The following is a 16371-nucleotide window of genomic DNA, read 5'->3' as shown; positions in this document are numbered from 1 at the left end:
CAATATATTTGCATTCAATCGTAACTGTTTTTACACGTGTTTAAGAGCAATTTTCATTTCACTTTTCTGTGCAATTACATTTTAAGTGACTCATTAAGTACAGTAAAGATTTAAGCACAGTGAAACTGTTCAAACTGTGCATAATGTTACAGAGGCTGACAGTGATATTAAATGTGCTTTTTAGGGGGGGGAAAGCTGTCTCGTTTTTGATGACCACTTGGCCCTACTATGTTACTGTATTTTAATTTTGGACATGTAGCTGGTACTTCGAGAGCAAAATATTTTTGGGGAGGTGGTACTTGGTGTGAAACGTTTGAGCTCTTTGTCTGATCTGGCCATGTTTGAATTGTACTTCAGTTTCAAATGATGTCATGTGATATCATGAATCACTGCAAATCCTCCTGATGAGGATTTGTGTTACACATTGGCCTCGTTTTCAATGAGCCTTTATTGTAAAACCTCTACTGCCCCCACGTGGTTGTACAGTTGACTACACATTCAGGTTCACGGATTGTTGTTGAAACAATTAAAAAAGGTGCAGCAAGGCAACTAAAGATGGCAGAGACCTTTACTAAATGCTGTATGGAAATGTATCTTTAAGTCTAAGTGTTGTTGCTGGTAAATATCCTTTTCCAAGCTTCTCACACACACGTCGCTCTGCAAATACATTTAAACCATTTAGTTTGAGCAATATATTGTCAAATAATTGGTATTAAGCATTTGTACATATTTAATATAATGCGTCTTAACTATCCTCATCATGCATGCATGCATGCATGCATCTGTCTAATGTGCACTATTTAAGGCATTCTTGTCTGTGGCTTGTGTGCAGTGTTCATCATGGCTGCAGGACTGCTGGTCTACCCCTTCGGGCTCAACTCTCCACTCGTCAGGTCCTTCTGCGGAGACTCGGACGTCTACAATGCCGGCGAGTGCCAAATCGGCTGGGGTTACATGCTGGCCATTGTCGGCGTTATGCTCACCATTTTTTTGCCCTTTTTTGCAAAATATGCACCAAAGGAGCAATTGTCTCCCACCCCCTTGCCCGCTCTCTTATAGTTTTTTTTTTGTTTTCTTCCAAAAGGGCACCTACATTTTCAAAGATGCTGCCCAGAAATGCTGTTTGGAAAGCCTGGCTCTGATGGGCTATTGTCTTCCTACATGTTCTAATACAATGACTTTGATTATGTTTCGTTTCAACTAAGAAATTACAAATTTTACTGTTGAAGTTTATTTAACACAGCCGTTTTCATGGAGTCGCTGTCAAATGTTGAAGGGACATTTAATGTGATCATTATTGCAGCGTCTTATATGTGTTCCCTTCTTTTGTGTGTAACAAGTCAACTTGGTGTGAATATGAACTATTCCAAAACAGACAGGATGTCATGTGCACAAAGGAACTGCACACGCAGTGAGGTGGGTTGTTTTTTTTTTCCACTCAAGCAATCGATTATTGAACAAGTTGCGATGAATATTATACAAGAAGAGCCAATTTTATAAATCAAGGACATTAACTTGGGAGTACAACTGTACATTTGAACTAGACTTGACAGATTTGAGGGTTAAGGTTCTGAAAAGGACTAAAAGGGAACTGTGGCCCAGTAAAGGATCAAAAAGAGTCTCTCTGAGATGCTACTTTTTGTTACTAACATGTAAAAAAAAAAAAAGTCAACGCACAGATTTTGGTGTGTCATCTTTAAAGGACATATAAACAAGATGTAGTGGTTTCTGAATAATGTTGTCTGAAATGTAAACCTTTTCCCTGAATTATTTGTGTATGTAACTTGCTTGTTAAATGTAAGCAATCTTCTATTGTGTACAGTAGACAATTCTTCATTCAGGACAAACGCAATCGCAAAAGGCAGGGAGATGTTGGGGTTTTGTCAGAACAAATCCATGAGGAGGCAGATGTTGGAAATGGTAGAATGTGATGTGACCAACTTGTGCCTTTTTAATATTACAAAGACAAGCGTTCAATACGATTATCAGGTTGTCGTCTCTGCCATCTCGTAATTTCTGCAGGAAAAAAAAAAAACGTGTGTCCTGTTGTGTGGGGTATTTTTTTTCTTCCTGTAACATGATGCAGTATGATCTCATTAACATAGGAAAATAATCCAGAGGATAAAATGGGCTGTGTTTTATAATCCTTGTAACCAGGAAAGAAGACAACTGCAGTTCAATTATGGCCAGAGACATCTGTGCCAATTATACTGAAGAGAATCTCCTCTTCAATTGCTGTTGTTAAAGGCTCGGACATAACAGCTAATCTCATTTCCCGGCACCCTGGTTCTATTTGATGAGGACACTTTGGTGTGGTAAAAGCAGATGCAACCTTTCTTATCGGACCACATTATTCAAGTGTAAAAATAGACAAATAAAACTCTGCTCCTTCCATGGCCGTACTTGTCGTTTTGAAATATGGTAAAATTGCTGCCATGCTCCATAAGACGCAATGCCACTTCATCAAGATAAACTTCCTTTTCATTGCGTGTGTTCATAGTTGTATTAAATGTGGATGGATTTAACTTCCAACATTTGGGTCCCTATAATGCCATATCCTGATATAAAAAAAAAAGAAAAGAAAAAAACATTAAGGGTGCCATATTGGAAAAGCGCTTGGGAAGAAGAACTGTTTGGACCTCCTAACTGTGGGACTGAGTTGTGTTATTGCACGGGTCTGTTGTCCCCTTTTTTTTTAAAAACCACTTGTGTGTAACGTCTCGGCACTGGGGAACGTGTTTTGGTAGATTAGACTGTTTTTCCTATTGTGGCTGTAAATAAAATGATTGTACAGTACTTGATATCATGTCACTCCTAACTGCCTGTTTTTGAAGTTGTATTTTGAGAGATGACCTCGTGTTTGCGTTGATCTGTTAACATTGCTCATATGTGGTTTTCTTTGTAATAAAATGACTCAATTAATTAATTCTGTTTCCAGTTAAAGGTTTTGGTCACATTAGTTTCATTTTAATTCATTGAAAAAAAACGTACAATAATATCATCAAAACAAGCAAGTCAACTCAACTGTGTAAATGTTTTTGTTTTCATACTACTGAACTAAGATGAGATCACAAACTATTTTGAACCTTTCATAAAGCTCCTCAGACTGTGTATATATTACTCTCAAACAATAACAACAATGTGAAAATCCCGCTATTTGCTCCACCCATGAATTCTACTTGTCAGCAGATTTTGCTTTCAGTAGTCACACTTCATGAAGTAATCTGACGAGTTTGCGCATGTGAGCGTCGCAGGCTTTGATGGCCTCCGGAGCGTTGCTGACCTCCGAGGGCTTGGCTGCTCGCACTGACACGCACACCAGGACATCTTTGCTGCGGTCGTAGTTACCCACGCAGCGATGAACTTGACCACGGATAAGACGAGGCAGCTCTCGCTCCTGTAGAAATGAGACCGTTTAGAGCAATTGAGACAAAATTAGGAATGAGCAGTCGTGTTATTGATTCACTCTCAACTGGTTTGCAGTGTAAAGAACAACATCCACTATACAGTGGCCCAACTACTTGAGCAGCTGCACGAAGCACTCAGTGCTTTTTTTATGCATTTTCCCAACTCACATTTTCATAGAAGACACACTGCACAACCTGCTTTCCATCTCTCAACAGGAAGTTCTTGGATCCATGGTGACCGAGTGTGACAGCGGAGTCAAGAGTAGCTGAGGGGAGAGCACAAGTTGTAATGTGAACATGTTTATGAGTTGATAGGAGAGACAAGAGTGATCCACTGGCAACTAACCAAACAGCTCAAAAAAATAGAGGACTTTGTCTTTGAACTGGCTCCAGTGTCTCATGCCCTCAATGACTGCGGTCAAAATCCTGAGTGAGCTGTCAAACGGTGCTTTTTTTGGAACACTTTCCTGCTGCATATCGTAAAATAGCACAAAAAAATACAATGATTCTATACAGTACTCTTTTTTTTTTTTAACACACTGACATAGTCTATGTTATGAGCATAATACCGTTTGAGTTTCTTGTGGAGTCTGGGGTTTATTTGCACTCCTATTCCCCACAAATGTGGGTTTCTGCGGTCCAAAACTATTTGTAAAATTCCATTTGTTTTGTATCTGAGTAGCTGGTCCACTGGATAGTTGGGCAGGAGGAGGCAGAGATCGGAACTGCGTAGGGTCGGGCGGCCTGTAAGATGGTTGCTGGCTCAACCGAGAGAACCCACTATGACCGCTGGAAGGGGTTTGATATTGCTTCTGTCTGAAAGTGAAAATTGATCTGGCATCCTGTTGTCTCTCTGGGTTGCTGGCCGTTCCCATCATAGAGCTGAGAACGAAACAAACTCGAATCGAAATTTTTAACAACTGATCAGAATTTTACTGTTACATATTAGGCTTGTACCACAACACTGACTAGAAACCAAAACCCACTTTGTACTTCCAGCTTTGTACGGATGTGGTAAAGGTGTGTAAGATCTCTTTGCTGGTGCAGGTCTATAGCCGCCATATTGTTGGGACTGAGTAGATCGTGAGATGTCTTGTTTGTTCCACTGGTGACTCGGACGCACATCAAAAGAGGAACCTGAGGAAAGATTGGGAGCAGCCAGGCTTTACATAACATTGGTAAGTAACATTCAGTTTAATGCCCTCTGTAAGTCACTGCTGAGTTTTAGGAGGCTCTTAAGCTTCAGGGTCCTCTCCTAGTTTATGGCACATTCATTCTACTCAATGGGTGTTCTGACAATATTGCAGTAAAGGTTAAAGGAGCATGAATGAATACTTTACCTGATGCACCACAGGGAGCAGGTGAGCTGGTACTTGGCATGTGAGAAAAGAAGTCATTCTCAGAGGGAGTCGACGTCAAAGGAATTCGATTTCTTTTCTTCTGATTGAATAGCGGCACTGGGAGGCAGCCTGATGGAGACAGCAGGGAAAACTAAATTCTCTTTTACTCTGGAAATTGTTTGTATTAATCATGTACACATTACAGCTGCGATATTTGGTACAGCATACTGGAACCCAAATCTCTCTGAGGTTTATTGTTGAATAAGGCATAGTTTTTGATACAACTCTTGTATTATCTATTTCAGTATGACTATATTTTAGAGGCTAATATGACAAGAACATTCTTAAATCAGTGGTCATAAATATACAGTGGGTACGGAAAGTATTCTGACCCCCTTCAATTTTTCACTTTTTTCTTTATATTGCAGCCATTTGCTAAAATCATTTAAGTTGTTCTTTCCCCCCCCCCACATTAATGTACCCCATACTGACAGAAAAAAAACTGAATTGTTGAAATGTTTGCAGATTTATTAAAAAAGGAAAACTGAAATATCACACAGCCATAAGTATTCAGACCCCTCGCTCAGTATTTAGTAGAAGCACCCTTTTGAGCTAATACAGCCATGAGTCTTTTTAGGAATGACCCAACAAGTTTTTCACACCTGGATTTGGGGATCATCTGCCATTCCTCCTTGCAGATCCTCTCCAGTTCTGTCAGGTTGGATGGTGAACGTTGGTAGGCAGCCATTTCCAGGTCTCTCCAGAGATGCTCACTTGGGTTTAAGTCAGGGCTCTGGCTGGGCCATTCAAAAACAGTCACGGAGTGGTGCTGAAGCCACTCCTTTGGTATTTTAGCTGTGTGCTGAGGCTCGTTATGTTTTTTGAAGGTGAAACTTTGGCCCAGTCTGAGGTTCTGAGGACTCTGGAGAAGGTTTTCGTCCAGGATATCCTTGTACTTGGCCACATTCATCTTTCCTTCGATTGCAACATGCTGTCCTGTCCCTGCAGCTGAAAAACACCCCCAGCATGATGCTGCCACCACGCTTTACTGTTGGGACTGTATTGGACAGGTGATGAGCAGTGCCTGGTTTCCTAGACACATGCTACTTCGAATTAAGGCCAACAATTTCTATCTTGGCCTCATCAGACCAGATAGTCTTATTTTTCACCATCTTGGAGTTCTCCAGGTGTTTTTTTTTTTTTTTTTTTTTTGCAAACTCCATGCGGGCTTTCATGTGTCTCGATGTGAGGAGAGGCTTCCGTCGGGTCACTCTGCCATAAAGCCCCGACTGGTGGAGGGCTGCGTGATGGTTGACTTCCTAGAACTTTCTCCCATCTCCCGACTGCATCTCTGGAGCTCAGACACAGCCTCTTTAGGTTCTTCTTTACCTCTGTCATCAAGGCTCTTCTCCCCCGATTGCTCAGTTTGGCCGGACCGCCAGCTCTAGGAAGGGTTCTGATCGTCCCAAACGTCTTCCATTTAAGGATTATGGAGCCCACTGTGCTCTTCGGAACCTTAAGTCCGGCAGGAATGTTTTTGTAATCTTGGCCAGATCTGTGCCTTGCCACAATTCTGTCTCTGAGATCTTCAAGCAGTTCTTTTGACCTCATGATTCTCATTTGCTCTGACATGCACTGTGAGCTGTAAGGTCTTAGATAGACAGAGGTGTGGCTTTCCTAATCAAGTCCAATCAGTATAATCAAACACAGCTGGACTCCAATGACAGTGTAGAACCATTTTAAGGATGATCCGAAGAAATGGACAGCACCCGAGTTAAATATGTGTCACAGCAAAGGGTCTGAATACTTATGGCTGTATGATATTTCAGTTTTTCTTTTTAATAAATCAGCAAAAACTATTTTAAAAAATTCTGTCAATATGGGTGCTGTGTGTACATTAATGAGGAAAAAAATGAACTTAAATGATTTTAACAAATGGCTGCAATATAACAAAGGGAAAAATTTAAGGGGGTCTGAAAACTTTCCGTACCCACTATATCCTTTCAAACCTGCTGGTGGTCTGCTTGACAAGTTGTCATTCCTTTTCATCATAGCTGTTCAAAGAAACTCCTGAAACTCATTGATTGAATATGACGAACAAAACAATGGGTTAATAAATGGAGCAGTCATCTATGATGCTGATTTTAGACATTTGAACAAGTCTATGTTAGCTGGCTATGCTAGTTAGCTTAGCTGAGTTTGACAGTTAGTATTTCATTAGCTAAGTGCCAACAGGCTAACGTTCAACAGCTGTGACAGTTATAGGACAATAAACACCTGTAAATTCAAATATATCTGCGACATAAACTATGAATGTATACAACTATAGTATGTGATGACTTTTCATATTATTAGCGAAAGGACCGAAACATCAGCAGCCCGGAAAGCAAATCGCGCCAAAAAGCAATACGTTTAAGTGATAGACGGTGCCTTCAAGGTCTACCCATAAAATCTGACATTCCAAAACAGCATGATGGCGCTATAATAAGTGCATGTAAGATGGACGCAGGACATTATTGATATTAAAATATGTTCTATACGATTATTTTAAGGCTCATTGACCGTGCTATTAAGTTAGTTAATCAAACATTGTCATTTTCCAGAAGTGTCAGAAAACAAAAGAAGATAATTCCAAGAAGTTTCACAGCAAAATTGTATTCCCCCCCCCCCCCCCCCCCCCTATAACCTTTTAATGGGTCAACTTGACGTAGGGGTTTTCTCATTGAAGAGGTCATTCTGACATCCAACTAAAACTTGAGCTTCAGCAACTGTATTTAGCAACGCGTAATGAGGTTTTGTTCAAATGGGAAGTCATTTATCTTTTGTGCTACTGTAAGATGTTTATTAAAATAAAAGATGGTTGCTCTTTCTGCTACATATACCAACCGCGCGCTCTGTAATTCTGCTCTTTCCTGTTGATTTATAATGCATTAAACCTTTCTCTTCTCCGTCAGGGTTGCCTTGTTTTTGTGTGTGTGTGTGTGTGTGTCACACTCTGCCACACTTTCAACTTCTGTCTTTGTGACTGTTTTACACGTTAAAGAGGAACACAAATCTACTTCCCTCGGATCTGAGTGTACTTTCTCATCTTTTGCAGCGTCGCTCTGCGTTTCCAGCGTCTTGCAGAGATGCTATTTATTGCGAGTCGCGGATGCAAATGCGGATTTGCGGCAGTGAACACTGGCAACCTGCACGTTGCGGAGGGGCGGCGCTACTAGTGCACACAGTAGTTTCTGGAAGGAACCTCATGCTCGCAACATGGACAAAGTGAGTCTTCTCCAAACCTTGGATTTATGTGCTTCGATTGACTTCAGCTTTAAATTATTTGAATATAATCATCGAGAGGACAGTGTCGATAGGCTCGTACATTGAGACATTGTCATCGTTCAGCTGAGTTAGCTTGATTGTAAAGGTTAGCGGCAGTGCGCTAGTAACACGCTGGAGATGCTTGGCTAACTAGCATTTGCTGTGGTATTTAAGTCTTCGTGTTATAGCAAGGTTTATGATTTCCCCAACGCGCTAATATAGTTGGCTCAGCTATTAGTTTGCCGTTTGCTGTGAGGGCACAGTGCCGGTCTGCTACACGGTTCGATGACGAAGTCGAGCAAACATGGCGAGCTGATGCGCTGTGAGTTGCCCTCAGCCTCATTATTTCGTCGTACAATGTAGTTTGCCTTTTCGATCTGGCGTCCATATATGCGTCAATATGTCATTGCGAGCGTAAGCACACCGACAGTGAACAAATAAGTTGGCGTAAATCGGCTAACCCTCGCGCTGTGATTTTTCAGACTCGGGGCAGCTCCGATAAAGGACATATTTATTGGCTTTTGTTCAAATGTTATATCTAAGGTCTGGCATGTCGTAGTATCCATTCTAGTGCACGTGCTGCAGGAGTATTTCGGTTGCTTTGGTTAACAGCCTGTGCGCTGACCGGAAGATCTTTCGAGATGCACACGGTGCCGCTGTCATGACTACACGTTTTTTGTTTGTTTGTTTGTTTGTTTGGTTGGTTGGTTTTCCGATTAGCTGCCATTTACCGTTCGCAGTGGATAAGCACACTCATGAAGCACGCTGTTTTAATGTACTTGAAAAATATTTTGTACAGGTGTTAAAAAGATCACCAGAGTGTTGCTACAAAAACAGTGCACATTCCAAGGAATAAGTGGGATCCACTTTGCACGCCTGAAGGGGGCATTACAGGACATGGTTGCACTTGAGCTGCAGCAGCAAAGCGTGCTTATTTTCTCAATATTCTCCGTGTAATCGATGCTGTTGTGAGCCATCTCATGCCTTTCCTTGTATGTATGTCAAGTTCATTTTGTTTTGCATTCCGTCGAGGCTGTTTGCCACATCACAGACAGAGCGCAGTAACCTTTGAAAATGAGTCTATGAATGGAATGTCTTATTACTATACACATATTTTAGACCATTGATTGTACTATACTGTATACTACGTGCTTTTCACACAAAGAATAACAGCCGTCACTCATACACCGCTGACAAGTGTGCACAAATTAGAGATGTTCGGTCACTGTGTTGCAACTGTCTGTCTGACATGAACAGATGCCTGTTGCCTAACGCTTGTCACGGGCAGCTGTGCAAATGTATGATCTAACTTAGATCTATATTGGAAAAATTCACCATGTGCTTTCTTAAAAAAACAAACAAACAAAAAACAAAAAAAAAACGATTTGAGTAGCAGAGTCTATTATTTAGTTTGTTTGTATGTTTCGTGTATTCACCACCTCCCGGTCAACAGGTGTCTGCATTGAAAGACCAAGGCAACAAAGCACTGAGTGCAGGAAATATCGATGAGGCCATACGCTGCTACACTGAAGCCGTGACTCTCGACCCCAAAAACCATGTCCTGTTCAGCAACCGCTCGGCTGCCTACGCCAAAAAAGGCAATTATCAAAAGGCTCTGGAGGATGCTTGTGAGACCATCAAGATAAAACCGGACTGGGGCAAGGTGAGGTGGCTTGTGTTTAATAGTAAGCCTTTTGACAATAAATCCGCTGCAGTAATCTAAATCGCCGAACAATCTCCGTCGTTATCGACAAGGGTTACTCCCGTAAAGCTGTGGCCCAGGAATTTCTTGGACGACTCGAGCATGCAAAAGCGACGTACCAAGAGGGCATCCGGCAGGAGCCGAACAATCAGCAGCTAAAGGAGGGTTTACAATGCATTGAAGCCCGCCTTGCAGGTAAATCTTTCTATATCCCAACCGAAAGGCACCATCATGACAAAAGGCTGCCGAATGTCGACACTGCCGTTGCAAGTGCTTAACGCTTTTAATTGGAGTAAAGAGTATCAAGACACCTGGTAAAGAAAGGAACTGACCTTTAATTTGTTTTAATAAACAAGTGCCGAAAAGGAACCTTACGTTTTATGACTGTCAATAAAGGTGGTGTATTCACTGCAGTTGATGCATGTAGGTCAAAAGTGGGTGAGTACATTTGCCATTAATTAAATCTAGGAATTCTCCTGAATTTGATGTAAAATCTATAAAGGCAATACAAACATATATTTGCGATTACTTGCTTACTAGCACATATTTGCAAACATATATGTATATTCAGTACAAAAATAGTTGTCTATTAATTGTGGCACCTCTAATTTCACCTCTAACTCGTTATAGCGAACACGGCAAGCACACATCATTGGTGACTTGATGAAGCGTTGGCTGGCTCGCCATGGCCGCTGTGCAGTTAGGGAAGCTGAGCCCTCCCTATAAGACCACGATAATGAGCATCAATCTTTTTTTTGTTGTACTTCAGAGAAATCAATGATGAATCCTTTCGCCATGCCTAACATGTATCAAAAGCTGGAGAATGATCCTCGCACCCGTGAGCTCTTGGCAGATCCGAGCTACAAAGAACTCCTGGAGCAACTCCGGAACAACCCCTCTGCGCTTGGAACGTATGTGCTTTTATTGTGTGTCTGTGTGTGTGACATTTTTTGTCAATGTCTTTATGTCTCCAAAGTGTTCAGTAAATTGACTGTCTGTTGTACTAGAGCGGCTCCAACTACCGGAGACAAATTCCTTGTGTGTTTTGGACATACTTGGCAAATAAAGATGATTCTGATTCTGATTCTGAGAGAGACGTTCAAAAACAATCTTAAGTTAAGAACTGTCAGGAGAATTGTACAAGAGGTTTGGATGAAATTGACATTGAACAGAAAAGCAAAGCTCCAACAGAGCAGCCAAAAGACTGCCGATGCCAATTTTTGAGTGTTACATCTGGTTTGCAGGAAGCTGCAAGATAAACGAGTGATGACCACGCTGTCTGTGGTGCTGGGTCTGAACTTGTCAGGAATGGATGAAGAAGACGAGCCCGCTCCGCCTCCTCCTCCTACTACCAAACCGAAAGAGACGCAGCCTCCCGCTCCCACAAACGAAGACCTTCCTGACAACAAGAGGAATGTAAGTCACCCAATCAGGTTTTTTTGGCCACGGGGTCATCGCTGACGAGGATGTAATTCTGAGTGTGTGTTCTCTGATTTGCGTGTTTAACAGGCCTTGATAGAAAAGGAACTTGGGAACACTGCCTATAAGAACAAGGACTTTGATACAGCGCTGAAGCATTATGAAGAAGCAATCAAGCATGATCCTAACAACATGACATATATTTCCAATCAAGCTGGTATATAATTTTTGTTTTTGTAATAATCTAAATCTGAAATACAAAACTGCTTTTGGCAGGTTTAATGTCTTTAATTTAATTTTTTGTTTTAGTTTTGTCATATTTTCCACTAATTTATAACCGTTAATATAGAAGTGACATTGGACATAACTTGCGATGTACCTTTCTTGATCCCTTTTAGCTGTTTACTTCGAGAAGGGACATTTTGAGAAGTGCAGGGAGCTGTGTGAGAAAGCTATTGACGTTGGCCGAGAGAACCGGGAAGACTACAGACAAATAGCAAAGTGAGTTATGTTTTTTTTTTTTTTTTTTTTTTTTTTTTTTGTTGCTGTTTGTTTTTGATGCAACTTACAAAAACTCTTGAATCTTAAAAGTAATTTCAGCCTTTTGGAAATAGCGCATGTATTTTTAGGATGGGACGAATTGTGCAGTTAACAATTGATTGAACACAGAAATATCTCCTTAGCATACATTAAGTTCAAGATGTCAATGAACCATTTAATTTCACTACAACTTGTAGTCTAGGGTGTAGTGATATCAACTTTCTGTTGATATACTCTACAATAGTCTTTCTATATGTAGAATGTGTGTTCAAGAGCACAGAGTTAGGTAACGTATTGTCAAATCATCTTTGACAAGGCTTGTCCTTTAATTGATTCCATTGCATTACAGTTGCTTGTACTGTTGAGATTTTGACTCTCACAAAGAATGATCTTTTTTTTAAGGGCACTGGCCAGGATTGGCAACTCGTACTTCAAGCAGGAAAAGTACAAAGAAGCGGTTCAGTATTTCAACAAGAGTTTAACAGAGCATCGCACCCCTGATGTCTTGAAAAAGTGTCAACAGGTGCATTTCACCCCCACGCCCTCCCCATTTATTCTAAAGTATTATGTAGCTTACAGTAAATGTTATGTGCACCCTATTTTTCCATCCCTCCACATTTTCAAATGTTCTACAGAATGTTAAAGCTTAAGATGAAGTTGATAGCTGTGGTAAACATGCAAAAAAAAAAAAACTTTTAACACCCTCTCATGCATATTTTACCTGATTCTGCAGGCCGAGAAGATCCTGAAAGAATTGGAGAAACAAGCCTACATTAATCCTGATTTAGCTCTGGAGGAGAAGAACAAGGGCAATGAGGCCTTCCAGAAGGGTTTGTGCAACAGCACATGTTGTTATACTTTTTTTTTTTCCACCTTTTTTAACACGCTCTGTGAAGATTAACTCGTTTTTTGCCCCCCGTAGGAGACTATCCTCTAGCTATGAAACATTACAGTGAGGCCATCAAAAGAAATCCAAATGATGCAAAGCTCTTCAGCAACCGAGCTGCCTGCTACACTAAACTGTTGGAGTTTCAACTTGCCCTGAAGGTGCTGTTCAACATTGCTAAACACCAACACCACTGAGTTTTTAGATCACATCTGATCGCTCACATTTGAAATGCTTTAAAGCTTCATTTAAGTAACTTTCCTTTTTGTGTGGTCAGGATTGTGAGGAGTGCATCACACTTGAGCCCACATTCAGTGAGTTGGACAATCATTCCATAGCATTTGTCTCATGCTACAATTGAAGTCGGATTCTTACCCATATATTTTTAGTTAAGTGCTAATTTAATTAAATGTGTCCACAGTTAAAGGCTATACACGCAAAGCAGCTGCTTTGGAAGCAATTAAAGATTTTTCCAAAGCCATGGATGTGTACCAGAAAGCTTTGGAGCTTGATTCTTCATCAAAGGTATCTCTTAGTATGGTTTTACACTATAAGTTTCAGTGGTACTTTTTTTTTTACAAAAAAATTATTCTCATTGCTTTTGGAGATGTGTCATAACAACGTAACGTGAACACAAACACCTGTGTTCGGAATCCGCCACAACTACAGCATAGACGAACAAGTCGAATATACCCTGTCAATGTAAGCCTCAGTTTATTGAAATATGCTGATTGATGACATTCAGATGCACGTCTTCCAAAACAACAAAAACCGCTGCTAAAGTAAATACAATTAAATAAAATATAAATAGTGTGTTACATTTGATGTGTTGAATAAGGAAAACAAGTCACAAGCAGCAGCCAGTGTAGTAATGCCAAATCAAATCAATGTGGGGAAAAGTCAGTCAGCTCAGTGAATATAAAAAAAACCCAAAAAAAGTGATATCAGATTCGTGCCATTTACGATTGTCATCACGTTGCGATTTCAAACAGATTTATTTCATCTTTCCTGACTTTTTGCACTGCGCGTATAGCAGCATTGTCAAACAATCCAGACTTTAGGGACCTAATGTGAGAATGGTATAGATTGCTTTTATGACTGCACTCTTAAATGTTGCTATACATCTCTGAGAGTCTGTTTGTATTTGGATTTCTCTCTGCAGTGAACTTACAATTCCAGCTCCTGTTCTACTTTACAGTAATGGAGCACTGAAATTCAAAAATAATTCTCACGGTGATCCAGTTCTGAGCACCAGAGTAAATGCCAAAAGTGTAGGGGGGAAAAAACAGATATATTTGTATATGCAGTATGAATGACTTTCATATTTTGTCTTCTCCACTCACCACTCAGGAAGCCACAGAAGGCTTACAGCGCTGCATGGTCAGTCAGACAATGAGGAACGACAGCCCTGAGGAAGTAAAGCAAAGAGCCATGGCCGATCCCGAGGTGCAGCAGATTATGTCCGATCCCGCCATGCGCATGATCCTCGAGCAAATGCAGAAGGACCCTCAGGCGCTCAGCGAGTAAGTTTCACAACTTCAGTGTCATTTCCTGCATCTGTATTGTGAAAAGTTTCATGGAAAATGTGATGGGTCTTTCTCCCGTTTCTTTTCTTCAGCCACTTAAAGAATCCGGTCATTGCAAAGAAAATTCAGAAACTCCTGGATGTCGGACTCATAGCCATCCACTGATGTGACACGAGCCAAGATGTGACGAAACGCCTAAAAGTGGAACAAATTGCAAATTATCACTCCCTGAATATGACATTGTCTTCAAAATTATACTCTTTGTGGTATCACTTAAACTGTGTTGTTTTTGAGCATTTTAAGTCCTGACTATTTTAAATCTGAATTCCTTTGCCACTTAGACACCAGATTCAAAAGGATGTGCTTCGAAAATACACTTGCGTCATCGCCATTGGTGTTTTCAAGGCCATTACTCACTGTAAAGCTGAGCACATTTTTCTCTTGAAGCAAGAAAATTGTTAGAGTGAAACAATACGGGAATTGTCACAATCACACTTGTCACGTCGATCGCAAAGTGGAATTGTTCGTTTTCTCTGAATGGCTTGACTAAACGCGGTGCTTCAAAATTGTGTCAATTGGTTTGCCTCTTTTCCCATTTTATTTTTTTTTTTTTTGTCATCTCTAACTTAAGCTGCATCCACTGGTCTCTTTGTACACGTTACGTGTATATGTATTACGGGCAACATATCAATTTAGTCTCATTCAAATATCAGATATTCTAAATATTAAAATTCATAAAGCAGCATACAGTGGTGTTTTTAAATACTTTTTTAAGTCACCAGTGCATCACTGTCAAATGCCTCCGGTACTTCTTGCTCGTTACAATATGTCTTATAGTGCCTTAAACAACAGATGAGTGTGTGTGGTTATTAGATGGTTTGCCCCTCAAAGGTCATAACTATTGTATCGTGTAACATTTGGAGTGTGTTTGTGGACTTGATCCCATCACGTTCTTCAAGTTTGGCACCCAACAGGACAAGAAACTTGTGCTCGCCTACCGGTGTGACATTAAGATAGGAAATAGCGGCGGCACGGTGGACGACTGGTTAGAGCGTCAGCCTCACAGTTCTGAGGACCGGGTTCAATCCCCGGCCCCGCCTGTGTGGAGTTTGCATGTTCTCCCCGTGCCTGCGTGGGTTTTCTCCGGGCACTCCGGTTTCCTCCCACATCCCAAAAACATGCATTAATTGGAGACTCTAAATTGCCCGTAGGTGTGACTTGAGAGTGCGAATGGTTGTTTGTTTGAATGTGCCCTGCGAGTGGCTGGCAACCAGTTCAGGGTGTACCCCGCCTCCTGCTCGATGACAGCTGGGATAGGCTCCAGCACTCCCGTGACCCTAGCGGCTCAGAAAATGGATGGATGGATTGCGAAATAGCGTCTTGATGTGATCCACTTCCTGAAAGTCACTACATTGTTAATATGTATGGATTGACTGTCTGGATGATTACAATTTACTGTAGCATTAGCATATTGGATGACAACGTGTGTCCCGTCATATAATAAAAGTCCCATGCATTTGAAGGGAAGCTAGAATGTGACCATAGTAAAAGGTAATTTGTAGTTTTGGTCAGAAATGAGATTGATCTAAGCTTGTTTAGACCTGCGGTGTACTTGAGTTAAATGCATTACACAACACATGTGAGTGATGGTTTTCACCATTGTGGGCCACATCATAATTATGGCTGCCGCTAAAACTACATATTCTATGTGTATAATTGCTAGGGTGTGTATCGGTTATACACCAAAAATCCTGGCTTGATATCTAGCTTTGTTTGTGATAGTTTCACATTGGCTAAAGTAAATGGAACAAAATGCAAAACAAACTGCTTATCGCGTAAATGATGATAGATTTAATGACAGTTTATTTTTTTGCTGGGGGTCAACGTTTACGTCGATAACCTTTTGTTAAATTTGATGGTTTAGTCACAGCTACGTTCCCCAAAGGTGTAATGCTTCTCTTTCATAAATGTGAGGATGAAAGTGTGTTAAATGTACAAAACTGAAATTGAACTTGCCTGGCCCGGAGCTTGGCACCCTTAACCTCTGATCCTCGCCCCTGGCTTGAAATATTTCAGTGTGTGTGATTAAGCTATATAGTATATGGGCTTCACTTTCTGAATTGAGTGACCAAAAATGATTTTCATGACATTCAAAATTTGGGGGATTTTTGCAATCCCCCCCCATTTCTGACAGATCTGACACTTCCAGCGTGGCCCCGCCCATATTTTTTCGAGCAGTCACGTG

The 16371-nt window shown here is 40.9% G+C and overlaps 3 protein-coding genes across 4 annotated transcripts in view; 2 read left to right on the top strand and 1 right to left on the bottom strand.

The window, feature by feature from the left end:
- LOC133416223 (LHFPL tetraspan subfamily member 7 protein) overlaps positions 1 to 1059 on the top strand; it is a 52290-nt gene extending 51231 nt beyond the window's left edge. The window contains exon 3 of the mRNA XM_061702986.1: positions 833 to 1059. Coding sequence (XP_061558970.1) covers positions 833 to 1059 — 227 coding nt within the window. The remainder of the gene's footprint in view (positions 1 to 832) is intronic.
- A 2095-nt stretch (positions 1060 to 3154) lies between these two features.
- LOC133416237 (spermatogenesis-associated protein 22) lies at positions 3155 to 6823 on the bottom strand. 2 transcript variants are annotated; one of them, XM_061703006.1, is made up of 7 exons: positions 6757 to 6823; positions 4748 to 4876; positions 4394 to 4544; positions 3977 to 4289; positions 3754 to 3877; positions 3576 to 3673; positions 3155 to 3397 (listed from the first exon to the last, which is right to left on the bottom strand). In XM_061703006.1, exons 1-7 carry the CDS (start codon positions 6797 to 6799, stop codon positions 3206 to 3208), a joined length of 1050 nt encoding a protein of 349 aa, XP_061558990.1. In that variant the 5' UTR covers positions 6800 to 6823; the 3' UTR covers positions 3155 to 3205. The 2 variants fall into 2 exon arrangements, with proteins under 2 accessions (XP_061558990.1, XP_061558991.1); XM_061703007.1 differs by lacking the exon at positions 6757 to 6823 and having other exon boundaries at positions 3977 to 4305; positions 4748 to 4868.
- A 1083-nt stretch (positions 6824 to 7906) lies between these two features.
- stip1 (stress-induced phosphoprotein 1) lies at positions 7907 to 14810 on the top strand. The gene is made up of 14 exons (XM_061701762.1): positions 7907 to 8014; positions 9507 to 9716; positions 9809 to 9950; positions 10525 to 10666; positions 11000 to 11171; positions 11265 to 11391; positions 11573 to 11675; positions 12117 to 12237; positions 12448 to 12544; positions 12637 to 12761; positions 12878 to 12914; positions 13022 to 13125; positions 13951 to 14123; positions 14219 to 14810. Exons 1-14 carry the CDS (start codon positions 8006 to 8008, stop codon positions 14289 to 14291), a joined length of 1635 nt encoding a protein of 544 aa, XP_061557746.1. The 5' UTR covers positions 7907 to 8005; the 3' UTR covers positions 14292 to 14810.
- Positions 14811 to 16371: the final 1561 nt, after the last annotated feature.

This window comes from Phycodurus eques, chromosome 17 (genome assembly GCF_024500275.1).
Source record: "Phycodurus eques isolate BA_2022a chromosome 17, UOR_Pequ_1.1, whole genome shotgun sequence".
Taxonomy (NCBI): Eukaryota; Metazoa; Chordata; class Actinopteri; order Syngnathiformes; family Syngnathidae; genus Phycodurus; species Phycodurus eques.
The sequence above is the reverse complement of the archived record's forward strand: the minus strand, read 5'-3'. Positions and strand labels throughout refer to the sequence as shown.